Source organism: Anarrhichthys ocellatus, unplaced genomic scaffold (genome assembly GCF_004355925.1).
Source record: "Anarrhichthys ocellatus isolate YVR2014 unplaced genomic scaffold, GSC_Weel_1.0 scaffold89, whole genome shotgun sequence".
Classification (NCBI taxonomy): Eukaryota; Metazoa; Chordata; class Actinopteri; order Perciformes; family Anarhichadidae; genus Anarrhichthys; species Anarrhichthys ocellatus.
Genome location: NW_022280119.1, coordinates 283,051 through 299,254, shown reverse-complemented (window position 1 = coordinate 299,254; position 16,204 = coordinate 283,051). Strand labels below are relative to the sequence as shown.

Here is a 16,204-nt window from a genome sequence, read left to right as displayed (position 1 = left end):
ACACACACACACACACACACACACACACACACACACACACACACAGAGAGCAGTTTAATTACATGCTGTTGAGCAACTGTTTCTTTAATGCATTCTGCGTTCATTGATTTGAAAGGTCTCCGACATTGAATTACGCTATAGATTTTGGCATTTCAAACGCATGCACATGCGCGCCCAAATATCCATACTAATTGCCTTTTTAGCATTCAGAAGCTGCTCTATTAGCAGTTTTTTGTTACTGAGTGCATTCCTGCTGAAGGAGAGAACAGCAGGGCAGAGATGCTATCGGTCTAAAAGAGCAGCTCGAAGGAATCCCGTCTCCCACACGTCAACTGACCCTGCATGCTAAACTAAATGACACAGGCCAGCTTCATTTCAAAACGCTGTGGGCAACAGTTCTGAGACCAGCACAACGCCACCGAGAGGAATTAGCACATAAAATAAATGAATGCGCTGGACTTTGATATCATCTTAATAATCACAGATTACATCAACACAACCAACCTTGAACCTGTTCCAAGTGTCCGTGAGCAAGGCACAAATGTCCGGAGTCACTAAAGATTCAACCTAAACCAATGCAAACGTAATTTAAGTTCTGTGTACATAAAGAAAAACAGCACACACACACACACACACACACACAGAATGTAGATTCAAAAGTAACCTTAGTTAAAGGCAAGTAACCTTAGCTTCACGACCAATCAATACTATGTGGTTTTTCAACGCAAATGCAAAACATGCACTCCATATGCATATCTGCAAGCCTTCTCTCGGGGTAAGCCTATACACACACACACACACACACACACACACACACACACACACACACACCACTCTCTCCCTCAAGCTGCCTGGGCATCCATCCACCTGACAAAAACACAACTTCTTATCCCACACACTTGGCATGGTTGCCAACTAAGCCCCAGTTCTCCAGAAATAATAAACCGCCTTTTCACCGCGACTCTCCAAAACCGTGATAGAAGACTGCTGAAAGCCTCTGTGCTTCCATTGTAAACCCCTCAACTCATTTACTAGTACACCGAGTGTTACTTCTGTGACCGTGTGTGTTGGTTGTACATAATGTCCCATGTGCCACTGCCATGGGGGATATTTCTTTTACACACTAGGGCACGACATTAACGCTTGCCCGGGGCAAGTAGAATGCCTCATGCAGTTGTCTGATACCATAGCATATATGGCAAACATCAGCACTTTTGAGCAGCCTACAACGGCGAGTATGCCAATAAACATTTTAAATGAATGAGAAAAATGATGTCAGCAAGTATTTCCCGTGTGTTTGTATCGTCACAGAAGCAGTGTGTTCGTATGGATCTGCTTTTTCTAGAGACGGCAGGATCTTAAAAAGGCAACGGTGAAGAGAGTGAATTTTACTGATCTGAAATATTGCCATGTTTACCTGTGAAAAGTGTGTACGATCAGCAGCTTATGGCTTTTAACAAGTGCAGAGACAACACACCGACAACTATTGTTTCTTCTTCTTAGTTGGACCTTTTCTAGTCTGTAACCAGCTTTACCACATCTACCTGCACGTCACATGCTCATCAAACATCAACCTCTACCATCTTCAAACAAAAGACTTATCTAATGTTAACATTTAGATTTAAGATTTCCAAGACAAAAAGAACAACTGAAGACATTTTCACCACCGCTAGATATGGGGCCCCATCCATGCAAGTGTGTATGTGTGTGTGAATTTTTATGTGTGTGTGAATTATAATGTGTGTGTGTATGCGCTCCTTTGCGGTACCAGGAGGTGCAGGCATAACGGCCAGCGTGTGACTGAGCGCGAGGCAGCCCGTGTGCCTGCCTCCTCCACTCATTTGTTCTGTCCGTCCATCATGAGGAGAGAAGCAAGAGAAGAATGAGTGAATAAGAACAAACTTTATGTGGGTATTTGGATTCGCTTTGATCCTGTACCCCTTTATTTTGTGTCTCCATCATGCAAGCAGAAAGTGATGAAAGGAAGAAAAAAACCCTCTCACATTCCTCCTGTGCGTGTGTCCCTCCCAATGATTGGAGGATTAATTGTAAAGAAAAAAGAAAAACTCTGGCATCAACTAAGAAGACAAAGAAGTTCTGAAGTCTGTTATTATTTGGTGCATTTCAATTGGAAAATGTCTTTGCGTACAAAATTGGCATGACAGGAAGGGTGAAGGACAAAGTGAGCGTGAGGAGACAGCTGAAGCAGCAAGACAGGAAGATTGGACTGATCGAAACTAATATTTCCTTCTAAGCTACTCAGTTATGATGATTCATCCAAAATGTAAAATGCAATTCATCAATAAGTTGTCTATTCAAACGTGCCAAACAACAGTGCTGTTGAAACAGCCACAGCAAGGTGTAGCCTCCCTTCTTTCACTGTGGATTAAGAGATTATTTATTTACAAATTAAGTTCTGTGTCTACAAAATGTCCCAAAACAATTGAGAAAGACACCATCGCAATTTTCTGGAGCCCAACGTAACATATTTAAATTGTTTGTTTTGTTAAATACAAACACCAAAGTAAATGCATTTACCATTAGCAAGACAAAGAAAACAACTGGAGACAGCAAATGTTTGGCCTTTATATGCTGGAAAAGTGACAATAGAATTGTAAAATTGCGTATATTTTTTTTAGACAAGTAAGGAGATTTAAAGCTTGCCAAAGGCGCTCTTAATCAGTATTTACATATAATTCGATTATGATTAACTATGTAAGCCATTTATGTTGTGTTGGTCAGTGCAGATGTGTTTTAACATGCAGTTCCTCTAATGGTCCCTCGAGACAGGCTCAAGTGGATTATCTGGATTTGACATGGCTCCAACCAATGATTTTAGAGGAAAACAAATGTCTGGAGTTTAAAACTGTATCTGATAATCGTGAAAACAGTCAATATGATCACATCAAAATGTTACTCTGATTTGATGGCATCTGATTTCTGCTCACCACCCGTAAACATCGTGAGTTCTGAACTGAAACCTAAAAATCCTGATTTCTACTAAGTCACCCAGTGACCTCTCTCCCCCCCTCCCCCTCTCTCTCTCTCTCTCTCTCTCTCTCTCTCGCTCTCTCCCCCCCCCTCAAAAGCACACACATCCGCCAGGTGTGGGTGTGCCCCTGATGGATGGAAAGTAATCAAAATGCAAAACAGTTTCTAGCTTAATTTCTCTGTGTTTATGCAAATATCTCTTCCACTCTGCCTCCCTCTGTGTGTGCGCGTGTTTCACCGGTGCAGTGAGAGACCAGTGGAACAGTGAGTAGGTGGAAACTGACATGGAGTAACAAGCTGAATACATAAAACACACACACACACACACACACACACACACACACACACACGGGAAAAGTGTGTGCTATATAGCAAAACTTGAATGAAACAGCAACAATAATCATAATTACTTTTTTGGGGGGCTACACTGGCTGTGTGTTGTGGAGACAAATAGAATTTTGAAATAACTGAAGATGTTCCAAGACTAAAATTACTCTATTTGTCTCGTATTCTTTTGCCGATGGGTATGAAATACTTAAGTATTCTGGCAGGCTATTCGCTTTCGGAAGACACGAACTTTAAATTCTGACGGAATCATTTCATCTCATACTAAACAAAAGAGCAAACTTTTGCACAGCTGTAGGTCGACGGGTGCAAAGGAGAATAACTATGGTCGACAATATAGAACAAGACTCCTGCACACTGTCCATAAATAAAAAAAGTACTTTGGGATGATGTTGGATTTTTTGTTTTTTGATCTCCTATACTTACAAACTAGTCCTGATGAATTTATACCGCAGTAATATATTCTGTAAAAGGTTCAATCAGCTCGTGTATTTCAATGAAAAACCTTACACCATGTTCTCCCATCTACATGAAACAGAAGATGGGAGACAAAGTATTGGAACATCGCGTGTTGGTCAGTACCTGATGGAGTTTCTGAAGTGGTCCTCTGCCGGGTTTTTCACAGTGCAGCTGTTGAGCACCCACAGGTCTGCGTCTGATGGGTCGTCTGTAGAAAGAGAGAAAGAAGATCTTTATTTCATATTTTCACACCACACGAGCGTGACTTCATAAAGAAAAAACAATCAACACGTAATATAATAAAGGATTCAGGAAAGCATAAGGAATCCTAAAACAGCACAAGTTATTTTGTTCCTGCGTGTGTCAGTAAGTCTAAGACGCACTTATGACTTCTGGTGACTAGTAGTTCTCTTGAATACCTATGTTGAATACACGTATTGTAAGTCGCTTTGGATAAAAGTGTCTGTTAAGTGACTGTAATGTAAAGTTAAAGGTATTATATATACATATATACACATACATATACATACATACATATATACATACATATATATACATACATACATACATACAGTTATACAGGTATCACATTTGCAGATTTGAAAAGAGTTCCTCATGGTTCCAGCTCACTGACTGCGATGTACAGATGTGTTTGTTTGTGTCGCTCGTCCCTGGCTCAGCGGCAGCTAATTCACAATGCTGAAGCTAGAGCCAGATGTTTTATCAGTACTGGCCTCCTATTGCTGTGCAACATCAGCCAGAGTTGTATATTTAATAGTTTGGGTTCCATTTGTTGTAAACTTACAACATTATAGCGATACCAGCTAGTGTTCAATGTGTTGTCTTGATTTGATAAGGTTGTTTTGGTAAGGAGACCTTAAAGTTACCAAGAGCATCCCATCCAGCCACTGGACTGTCTCTGACCCAATACAGGTGTACCTGTACCTGCTGGATGATAAAGCGTGTTTATGGGCTGGTACCCTTGGACGTGGAGATTTAAAGTAAGAAAGAAAGAAGAAATGCATCGACTCTATTGCTACAGTTTGATCATGTCAGTGATGGTGCTGAACAGCAAAATGAATCAGAGTTATAATGTAAACTCAACGGCAACTTACAAGCTTTTCTTGAGATTTCATCTGCATCTCAGTGTCTTGTACTTACGATGGCTGATCCCACCCCATCTATACCAGTCGATTCTGAAAACTGAAAACCACTCAACTAATTGTTGCTAGACCAAAAATATTCTTGAGTGTCTCATAACAGCCAGATTTATGGAAGAAAACAAGTATATAATAAACAACCACCTTTTGTCGAAATACTCAAAAACAGGACAAGTTACTTGAAATAAGAACGTCAATTAAACTTGTGTTTAACACACACACACACGCACGCACAAGTGCAATGCTCCTTGTGATGTTAAGCTCGGCTGCTGCACAAGCCGCTGGTGGCAGGCTTTGCATGGCACTGCTAGGAGAGCTGTCACACACAGACACACATGATCGGGGGGGAATGGCACGGCGGTGGTGGGGAGCTGGAAGCCTGCTCCTTTACGCTGACTGAACCAGATATTTCAGTTGGAATCCACTTCCCCGCTGCAGTCAAGCATACACACACCCCACTCACACTGTAGTCCCCGCATTAGTTAACTTTATACAACTTTAGCCACCTGTATCACACACAGCAGGTCGCAGGGTGTGGAGAAAGGAAAGGGGGGGTTATTAACCACACTAGACCTTACCCGAGTTAAACTCTCTCACTCTCAAGCTGCGCACGCACACACACACACACATACACACACAAACACGACCAAGACCTGCACCGTCCATTAAATGAATTACAATAAGACACAAATAAATTAAAGGTCTTCACTATCATTCTTATTCTCTCTCAACAATCAGTTTATCATGCAGATTTTTTAGGAGTTAGAACAATACATATGAAAGCTCTATTGCAGTGGCACTATTAGTATCACTTGTCAAATAATATCGGGGAGTGTTCAAGTTTCAATAAGTTGAATAAAAAAACCTTTATAATGCCAGTTATGAGACAGAAAAGACCAACAAAACTACAAATCTGTAAGATAAAAAAGGAATTTCAAATTAGATTTAGAAACACAGCAGTGCTTTGAGGGGTGTTTTACGGATTGTATCCGACAGTAAGCATGACTTATTGACATCTCGTAAAAAGAGTAGTACAGCTGCATGTCTTCAAAAAGCACTAAAATGATGCGAGTCACACAGGTAGAACATGAATCATGTGTTGGTTTGTTTGGGCCTCAGTGTTTTGTGGGGAATCATGCTCGGGGGGGGATGGACAGGACAAAATATAGAAAGGCCAAAGAATATAAGATTATAAAAGTAATCCTAACCCCAAACTATGAAATATGTGTGCGTATGGGTTAGAGAGAGAAAGAGGGAGAATAAATGCAGCTGGCAAAGGGTGGCCATTATGCCAACCTTTATTTGTCTAAGCAAGCAACCAACACACACACACACACACACACACACACACACAAGCAGGACTAGTGGGAGTGGTCTCAGCTGTCTCCTCTCTGTCCTGAGGGAGGCTTTCCAGACCAACAATAACAAGCTCAGCATCAATTTAACAGACACACACACACGCACACACACACACAAAAGACAAATACAAACATCTGCTAAACAACCCTTTCTACAAAGTCAGAAAAAATTACCAGTAGATAAAACTACAGAAAAAAAGAACTAAAGCAGACAGTAAAACAAAAATATGCAGGTAAATGTGCCTTTATTTAACCAGGTAAGTCTAATGAGAATGTGACTTACTTTTATATATGATTTGGAAATGCTTATTTGTCATCACTGAATGGTATTTGTAGCTGTAAACCTCTATGACTCTTTCAACAGCAGCCACTGGTTTTGATCCAGCATAGGATCCGCAAAGCAGATCCACACAAGTACAAAAGGTTGACATTATCAAACTTCAGCAGCAGATATCGAGAAAATCTGTGACAGGTCACATCAGTTACAACAACTGCTGCCAATGAACTGGGGGTCAGAGCCATCACCATGAATTGAGATTAATCCAGGCAGCAGCTGCTGCTGCTCATTCAGAAAGGTTTAATCTGGAGGCTAAAAAAAGAAAACTTTAACCTTGTTTTGGTTTGGGGATTTCTACTTTAATCATTTCTAACTCTTTTTTTTAATTTTTTTTTACAACAAGACAGGAATAATTCAAACAGCCCCCGACTAAGTGATGGTGTCATCACAGTATTTCGGGGTCATGGGTACTGCAGTCAGCTGTCTCTTGGTGCAAGACCTTCTGTGGATGATTGTGTTTGTTTAAAATTGCTACAATTGTTGGAGTTAACCCAAAGAGAGAAATCTGACCCCACACACAAGGGAGCGGAGTGTGTTGGTTTTAGCAAGCATAAGACAAAAACTCAATTCTGACTGGAAATAGTGGCTCCAGAGGAAATATTAAAAGTGTGCGGGTAAATTGATGTGTGCTAGACAGTGACATATCCCCACATGTATTGTTGCAGGGACACCAAGTGGCTGAAGAGATGGAGAAAAAGGAGAGATAAAGACACTGTTGAAAACTAAATCAATTCCTTGTAAATGTACACATTAACATGTACACAGGATATGATTTAACGCAAACAAATTTAAATGGGACAGAAGTTAAATAAAGGGAAAATCAAGCGCAATGTCCAGTCTACTGATTCCTGATTTAAATGGTATTATCATAGACAGTAACAAGACTGATATGACAAGTCATGAAATAACAAATCAACCTTAATTGAATGGCAAAGCAGTGCTGGTGTAAGCCAACTTTAGCTTGGCCCAAGCTAATGATTCATTTAAGATAAACAGGAAAAAAATCACCATCAGACAAATACTACTCGAGTGTGATGATCTTGACTCTGTGAATTTTCTCAAACAAAGAAATTTGCAATTAACGCCACAGTCTATGGACTGCACTGACAATGGCTGTCACAATCTCAGTGCCAGTTGCTTCTGTTGAGAGAACTTCATCTCATTTGAGATGTATCGAGCCGTAACTGCTGTCATCCATTGCATTGTCCCGCCCGTCATTAGCACAACTCTCACTTGGCACAGCAGTCACAATGAGCTCGACAACAGATGACTCTGACTCTATAAAAGGCTAAATTGTGCATTACTAAAAGCCAAATATTTATACGTTTTACATGTTGAAAAAAATGTGCAATTCAGTCAAGAATAACCTGGAGCAAAATGGCAGTGGACAGTGCAACTGTCAGCTGAACATCTGTTGTCAAAATGTGGACAGCAAAGAGTAGATGTACCTTTAGGGAATATGTTATAATTAGTGCTGGGCAACGATTAAAATATTTAAATCGCGATGAAAATATTTAATCGCGATGAAAATATTTAATCGCGATGAATCGCATGGATTTTTTAAGTTATGGCAAAGTTCAATAATGAATTCAAAAGTAGTGTATTGCGCACTTTTATTTTAAAAGTACTGCTATATGAACAAAAGTGCAATAACATTTGGTTCACGAGATGCAGGTAGCATGTTTTATACTTAATGTGAATATAATTCATACTTTGTTGGCATCTTATTCTGAAAACCGGATGTTCGTCTGAAGAAACCGGATGTTGTCTCACATTTCCACTAACTTTCAAAGTCCTTCGCTCGCTCCCGATCTGTGCCGTTTAAATGCGTTTACCGTGAATTTCAGCATATAGGTGCACTAAAATGTAAGTGTTTGCTGAGTTGACCACGGAGATCTGAGTGTCTGCTGACTTTACCGCAGCGATGTCCAGTAGTCTCCAGGGAGAGCAACAGCTGGTGCAGCTTCTCTCTTTATTTCTGCCCCCCCCCCCCCTCGACCAGAAGCGGAAGTCGCCTTTTCTCTACGGCAACCCCGAAGGGACAACATATCTCCAATACAAAACAATAAACATGAGACAGTCTGTTACAATAATAATAAATTAAAAATACTTACCTGTTTTTTTTTTTTTGTTTTTTTTTTTCCCATCTCAAAAGGCTCTCTCACACACACACACACACACACACACACACACACACACGACTATAGGATGTTTGCTGGCTTTTATCCCACTGTTCTTGTCATCCTCTTGTTGTTATGTCTGTGTATTGTCTCTCGTCTTTCAATAAAAATAAAAATAATAATAAATTTTAAAAATGCGGTAACGCGCGATAAAATAATTGTCAGCGTTAACTAATGAATGCGTTAACGCGAAATGAACGCGTTAACTTGCCCAGCACTAGTTATAATATGTTAGGTTATTAATTCATGGTTCCCAACATGTGTTTTTCTGCTCATCTCTGCGTCAGTGTGGGAATAAAGCCTGGGGGTAACCTCCAATGACTCACCATTGAAGTGCACATAAGTTAATACCACACCAATAAATGCTGTTACTGGGAGATCTCTTGAAAGTGACATTTGCATAGGTATGAAGGGGCAGCCAATGACAGCGGAGGATTTTGGTTTCTTTGCAAATCATGGTCATCAGGCAGTTATGTGAGAAGTTGTTGGTACAGAATGTGCACAAGCACTGTTGACTAGTCTTTTATCTGATGAAGATATAAGGCCCAGGGGGTAAGACAAGCATCCTGGTATGTGTGGGGGTGTGTGTATCCATGTGTGAGAGGGGGTAAATGTCCGTGTCCGTGTGTGTGTGTGTGTGTGTGTGTGTGTGTGTGTGTGTGTGTGTGTGTTTTGCAAAATGAGTCTACATTAGCCCTGTATTAAACAGTCTGGAACTCATAGCTTTGAAAGGAGTGTGAAGAGAAGGCTGAGAACATTTCTGCATCAGTTATTATTAATATAATATACCACTACAGATGTTGTGCTTATTTATATACTTTGCAATATGAATGCACAGCCTCAACATGAAGTACCCACAAAAGAAAAATAAATTAAATGTGAGAATAGAACAAAATTCAGGAATGTAAAAAGTTAAATAATATAATAGTTATTTGTAACTACCTAGGTTTAATTACTTCCAGGGCAATCAGAAAACAGTATATGTTTTTACCGACTGCCCTAAATTAAGATCAATAACCGTTTATCATGACTTGGCAGTATTGGAGGACTTGACAAAATGATTTACCAAAGCTCATTTGTATAACATTAGTTCATCAGATAGTATAGCTGGAATTTTGCACTATTTGTATTAGTACCTTTACACCTACAAATATCTCTCTCGCTGACACACATACACACACATAATAATGACACTATTTCACTCAGTCTGCAACCCACAGATGAAAAGCCTGTTTTATATTTGATCCAATAAAAAGACATATTACATTTGACCACAACAGCTGACCTCCAAATAAATTGTTTTTTCGTTGCGTGTGCAAGAGATTTTCCAATAAGTAATATAAGGAATTCCACCACTCTCAAACAGTTGAACCCACTGTACGCAAAAGGAAAATGACGCGTGTGTGTGTGTGTGTGTGTGTGTGTGTGTGTGTGTGTGTCTAGGGTTCATCCTACATACACACCTCAACCAAATCATATGAGAGAGAGTGGGATATTGGAGAGGCAACACCTGGGGTCAGTGTGTGTGTGTGTTTGTGTAACAATATACACAAGGTCATACATAACAAATTTCAATCCCACAACTCCCTATGGAGATGAGGAGAGAGGGTTATGGGAGCAGGTGCACGCATCAAATAAGTACGGCTGGAAAGATGGACAAAAGAATGAAAGAGTGAGAGCGAGGATCAGATGGGTGCTTATGTATGTAAAAAGAAAGACAACAAAAAGGATTAAGAGGAACAGGCAGGACAGAGAGTCGATGAAGAGGGCCGTCCTGAGAGAGGAATAACAAGAGAGGAGCGAGTGTGAAGTGGAGGCAGCTGATAGGCAATAGCCAAATGGAATTCAAGGATGACCAACAATGTGAGCAAAAAGCAGTACAAGGAGGGACGGAGACAGAGCGACTAAACGAGATGTGAAATGAGGAAGCAGGAGAAAGACGTAGTGGTGGTGATGAAAGTGGCAAAAAAAGAGAGAGTGAATAGAGGGGGATAAGGAGTAGGGAGAGGGGGAAAGCAGCTGGAAAGAGAATTAAGTATCCTGCTCTCATCTAAAATAAAACAGTTGTTTCATAAACATCATTAAAAAATATATTGATTTTATTGGCCAACATGTTTTAGTGCACTTGCCAGGTTTGTGTGTTCACCTTTGAAATTCTATAAATATGTGTTTCAAAATAAAAAATGATGGATTTTGTTTTATTGGCAAATGATGTCGGTGTTCAATAGTTGTCCAGTCAGAGTTGTTTGTGTTGTCGTTTTGCAACTTTTTCATTTTCATTTTGTGTTTTCAGTTCGTGAAAGCCAATTGTAAACTTTGGTTGCCATAAAGGATTGTGCTGCTGCTGCGCACTGGCTGATACAAAGCTAATACTTTACTAGCTACTAGCTCTCCTCCTGTCGGTGTCAACACTAATTTGTTGCTCACATTTTGTAGTACGTTGGGGAAATGTTCTGTCGTCCCGGGACGACGGTTTGAGCCTTGATTCCAGGTAACTATGCTACCTGCAGTACTGTAGACAAAATGAGCACAGTGATGTTTTCCGAATTTTGGCATCGACCAAAATGTCAGTTCTCGGTTCATCCCTACCCACAGCTGTGTGCAGCACCCCACAGAGAACGGAGAGGAGGCTCAGCTGCAGGGTCAGAAAGCAGACAAACACAAACAAAGATAACAGACACAATGGGAATACGGTCATTTCCCTGAACTCCCATGTATCCATCCACTACATGCAGATGTGCCAACTGTCAACGGTAGATTCAACTATTTACTGTAAATAGACAAACATGTTTTCATACTTACGTGAGATGTTTATGAATGAGTCTGTTTTCCTAAAAGCAGCTGATTAAAACTGATATTTTCTCATTAGCAGCATTTTACCTTTACACAACATAAAAAAGATACAACACAATTGCAGCTGCATGTAATAATGCATGTTTGCACACTGTTTTTGCAGCACAACAACGCGCCACATCATGTATATTATCACACATGGAACATAGAGCAGCCTTTCAACAGGGTTATACAGCACACTAAGCACAAACTAAAGCATATCAAGTGAAGTTGGAGTAGAACCCTGGAAGCAGGAGTCTGTGTTTCATTAGAAAAGGTGAGACTCCACCAGCTAGCTGGGGCCTCTCTGTAGGAAATTAGGCCCGGAGTCTCCAGAGGTGGACACACGGAGTCAAACAAGGACAAAATTCCATTTTCTCTAAAAATGAGAGAAATAAGTGTCCAAAGATGATGTGGGAGTAAATATGGTTTTCAGAATTGTTTCAAATGACAGTATTTTACTGGAGACACCAGAGTGTAGAAATGTTGGCAGAGACACGGAGGGAGGTAAGAAGAGACGGGTGTAATTATTTTACGTTGTTAAACTCAGCAGGCACATACCTGCTATTTTATCACAACAGCCTAAAACAACCATCGGCATTTTACTCCCTCTTTTCACCCCCATCGTAACTTCTCTTTGATATTTTCTCTTTTCATTTTACCCAAACTCTACATTTCCCGTACTCTCCCGTCTCATTTAACCACCATAAGTAACGCCCACTCACTTTCACTACTTTCCTCCAGCTTGTGTCGTTTGCAAACCTCGAGTTGTCACTACTTCCTTGTTTTTACCCATATCAAAACATTCTTATTCTCGTTTCCTTCTGTCTGTCCTTCGTCAATTTCTACTACACCGTCCAACACCAATATTAACCTCAGCGCTGTCTGCTTTTCATTTCCCCCACTCCATCATACACAGACTAGACACTAGTCTAAATAACACTAGACTAACTCCATCTTACAATTACTGTCCTCAGCTGATCGACTTCTTACGGACAGAATATCTCTCTGTAGGATTTTGCAGTGGAACACAAGTTGGGTTTTCCTTAAAAAACTTTTACATTCTATGGCAATCAACTTGTCCCCTTATTCATCAAGCACCCAACTTGCCTGTTTAATTTACTAGAACATTCAAATGTGTTTACTTGTGATTCATTAAAAAGGCATCAAAATTAAAAAGCGCGGATAATTTATGATTGTTTTACTGTCCAACCTATCCACAATATCTGCTATGAAATAAAAGATGAGTAATCATACGGACAATTACAGGACGTCATACGTCCCTTGTGACTTCTGCACTGCGAGGTTATGTGTACAAAAACCTGTTCTATAAATTGTGGGTTGACTTACAAAGGCTCAGAGTGACACATTCCTCTCAGTAATTGGCACTGTGATCTAAATAATTAAAGACTCATGTTGATGTGATTGCAATCTAAAATGAAACAGCGATCTTGCTTTCTAGCACTGTGGAGCTCCCGTGGTGATTACTCTGCAAACAGATTTGTTTCTCCCCGTCAGGAGAGTACGCAGCATTTGGAGCTCTCGCTGATCCAGCATCCTGCTCGGGTATTTCAGGCAGTTCAAGGAAGTTCACTGCAGTCAGATCTTGTCTATTTATGTGGAAATAGAGCTCTGGAGACTCTCTGCTTTCCAAGCATCATAAACCTTTCATACAGACTGCTTTAATTCCCTCGCTGGATGATATGTATATCATATATAACACTGCAGCATCATACTTTCCATTTCAGACAGACCTACTTAACAAGTTGCCAAACTCTCTCTGACATTCCCTCGCCCGCTACGTACACTGTGTAAGTTATATCTGTCCCCAGTGGAGACGAGCGGGTAGAGTTAAGCTATACAGGCAGACTTCACGGTACAGAGGAACAAGGCAAAAAATACTGAAGAGAAATAGTTGTTTGTACTTGCTGTCTTTGCAGTACAACTAGTTCTCAATCAAATTGGGATTACATTTCCTATACTGTTTGGCCCCACTCTGTACGAGTCCATTCCGTCATTTCCCCAGGCTACTTAAAATAAAGTATCTGAGTGATTGAGATATGAATATTTTCCAGACCAAAGAAACAGATCTATGCCGTCTCTGATTTCCCTCTGGCCTCCAGCCCTAGTAGATGATGTATGAAGGCAAAGGCAGAGATGTCTGGGAGTGTATATGTATGTGTGACTGAGAAAGAGTGAGTGAGAGAGTGAGAGAGAGAGAGAGAGAGAGAGAGAGAGAGAGAGAGAGAGAGAGAAAAGGGGCAGACAGCAAGCCCTAGGGGTCAATATGATGCTCCTGGTGCTTCACACACAGACCACACCATGACCCACTTTCCACACACACACACACACACACACGTTATTTCTGTCTTCTACCCTCCATCTCAAACACATCTTCCTCTTCCACTGCCCCCCCCCTGCCCTCATCTCTCATCTTACTAGCACAAAAAAACCCACAGGACATGCTGACCTTGGGATACAGTGCAGTGGTGGTCTATCGGGGTGCGTATGGTGGGGCAAAGGGGTGGCTCGGGGGTGAATGGACACACTTGACTGAGCTAACAAGGCCTGTCTGGCCCTATTGGCCGACTGGACAGCTGGATGCCAGGCTGACTGGCTTGGAGGGCAGGTGGACTGGAAGGCTGGGCAGGCGGTGACCCACTCACGGTCGTATTAATGCTGCCGTCAAGACAATTTACAACACGGAAATGTCCGAGCTCCTACGAGACAAAGTACAATGGACAGTCACTCAAAGTTCCTACTTGTGAACTCGAGGCAAATCCATCTAACCGGACATCATGAAAAACCAATCTTGACGTCACACAACTGCGAAAGCGCAGATTGTAAATCGTAAAACATTCACTAAAAGTCAACTTAAAGTATATTAGCCTGTATTTAATTACAATAATACATACTGTCATATAGTAACACCTGTTCTGCATGTAAATTGGTGTCAACATATGTTGCCATGTTGTTAGGATGCTGATTATGGTAAAAAAAACGAAATATTTGAAAGTTATCTCCTCTGCACCAATCAATTGGCTGCCACCATGACCGCTGACTTCAAATTTCTGATTTTTTGCCGGTCGTATTTACACGTGTACCGCCACTGCATGATAGTTATACGTCGGTAAACAAACAGAAACATATCTCTCTCTCACACACACACACACACACACACACACACACACACACACACACACACACACACACACACACACACACACCCCCTAAAAAAGACGTGAAGCTCACAATTTGTCACAACTGCAAGTCCAAAATAAGAGGTGCTGGAAACACCTTAAAAATATTTGGAACAACTAACGTAATTGGACACTTGCTCTAATTCATTCACATGGATGCTGCTCAGAGTGATGGCAGTGACCGGCCCGACTGCAAACAGCACAGAGCCTCTCCCTCGTTCTGCTTCTAACGGAGATAACCGCTCTCATTAACGGAGGTTGCATCGACTCCCATTATGGAGCGTTCAAGCTCTACCGAGTACAATGTATTGGGCGAATGTAAATCATTCCATTTTTGGCAAGAAACTTGAATTACTGTCAAGATGTTTTCACAGCAATATAAAATTGACATTAGAGAGAGAGTTATGACCCGTTTAACTTCCTAACACTAGCTCTAAGTAATTGTCAATTGTGTGTTTTAGGCAAATAACCACTAAAGATGAGAATAACAAAGAGTGGGTGATGGTTTACACTGATTTGTGGTAACTTTGACTGCATTATTCCACGACTATTTCTCTCGTAATGTGTCACATGATACGGAACATTATCACAAATTGAAACCAAAAGTCTAGGGCTCAACTCCTGCAACATATGCATCTATTTGACCGACTGATGGATCTCGGTAAATGCATCAATACATGTCATGACGCCGCAACAGCAGCCAAGGAATAACACATTACACCTTAAGAAGTCTATTATGATGAGCCACATAGGGCACCGATAAAGTGGCACCAATATAACGGATATCCTCTCTCACGCACACAGTCATATTCCCCACGCTCGGGAGTGGGTGTGTGAGGAGTGACAAGTTGGGCATGTTTGATTGGAACAACAAGACAGATTCCCAGCTGACAACATTTCTGTCTAAAAGGTTCCCCCTCCTCGGGGAGTGAGAGTGTGTGTGTGTGTGCGTGTGTCAGAACGTATGTGTGTTTGTGTCAATGTGTGTCTTGTGGGGGTATGTCTGTGTGCATCTGTACGTTTGCGTCACTGACGTGGCAAATTGTGAATGGGCCTTTGAGGACTTACGAGTTTCACCTCCAATCACATCTTACAAGTGAGCACTCACACAGTCTCACACACACAAACACTAAGACATACACACCCACACACAAACACTAAGACATACACACCCACACACAGAGGGGCGCCTTGGGGTTTTGGCGGTTGGTTTATCCGTCTAGCAGGGTGAGCAACCACTCAGACATGGATGATAATGCAATCAACTGTCATTAGAGGGACGCTGGCTGGCCCCACACACACACACACACACACACACACACACACACACACACACACACAC

At 41.2% G+C, this 16,204-nt stretch overlaps 1 protein-coding gene across 1 annotated transcript in view; it reads right to left on the bottom strand.

Moving 5' to 3' along the window:
• cdkal1 (CDK5 regulatory subunit associated protein 1-like 1) overlaps positions 1-16,204 on the bottom strand; it is a 174,306-nt gene that overhangs the window by 135,373 nt on the left and 22,729 nt on the right. The window contains exon 4 of the mRNA XM_031875335.1: positions 3,919-4,003. Within this exon, the coding sequence (XP_031731195.1) occupies positions 3,919-4,003 (85 nt within the window). The remainder of the gene's footprint in view (positions 1-3,918; positions 4,004-16,204) is intronic.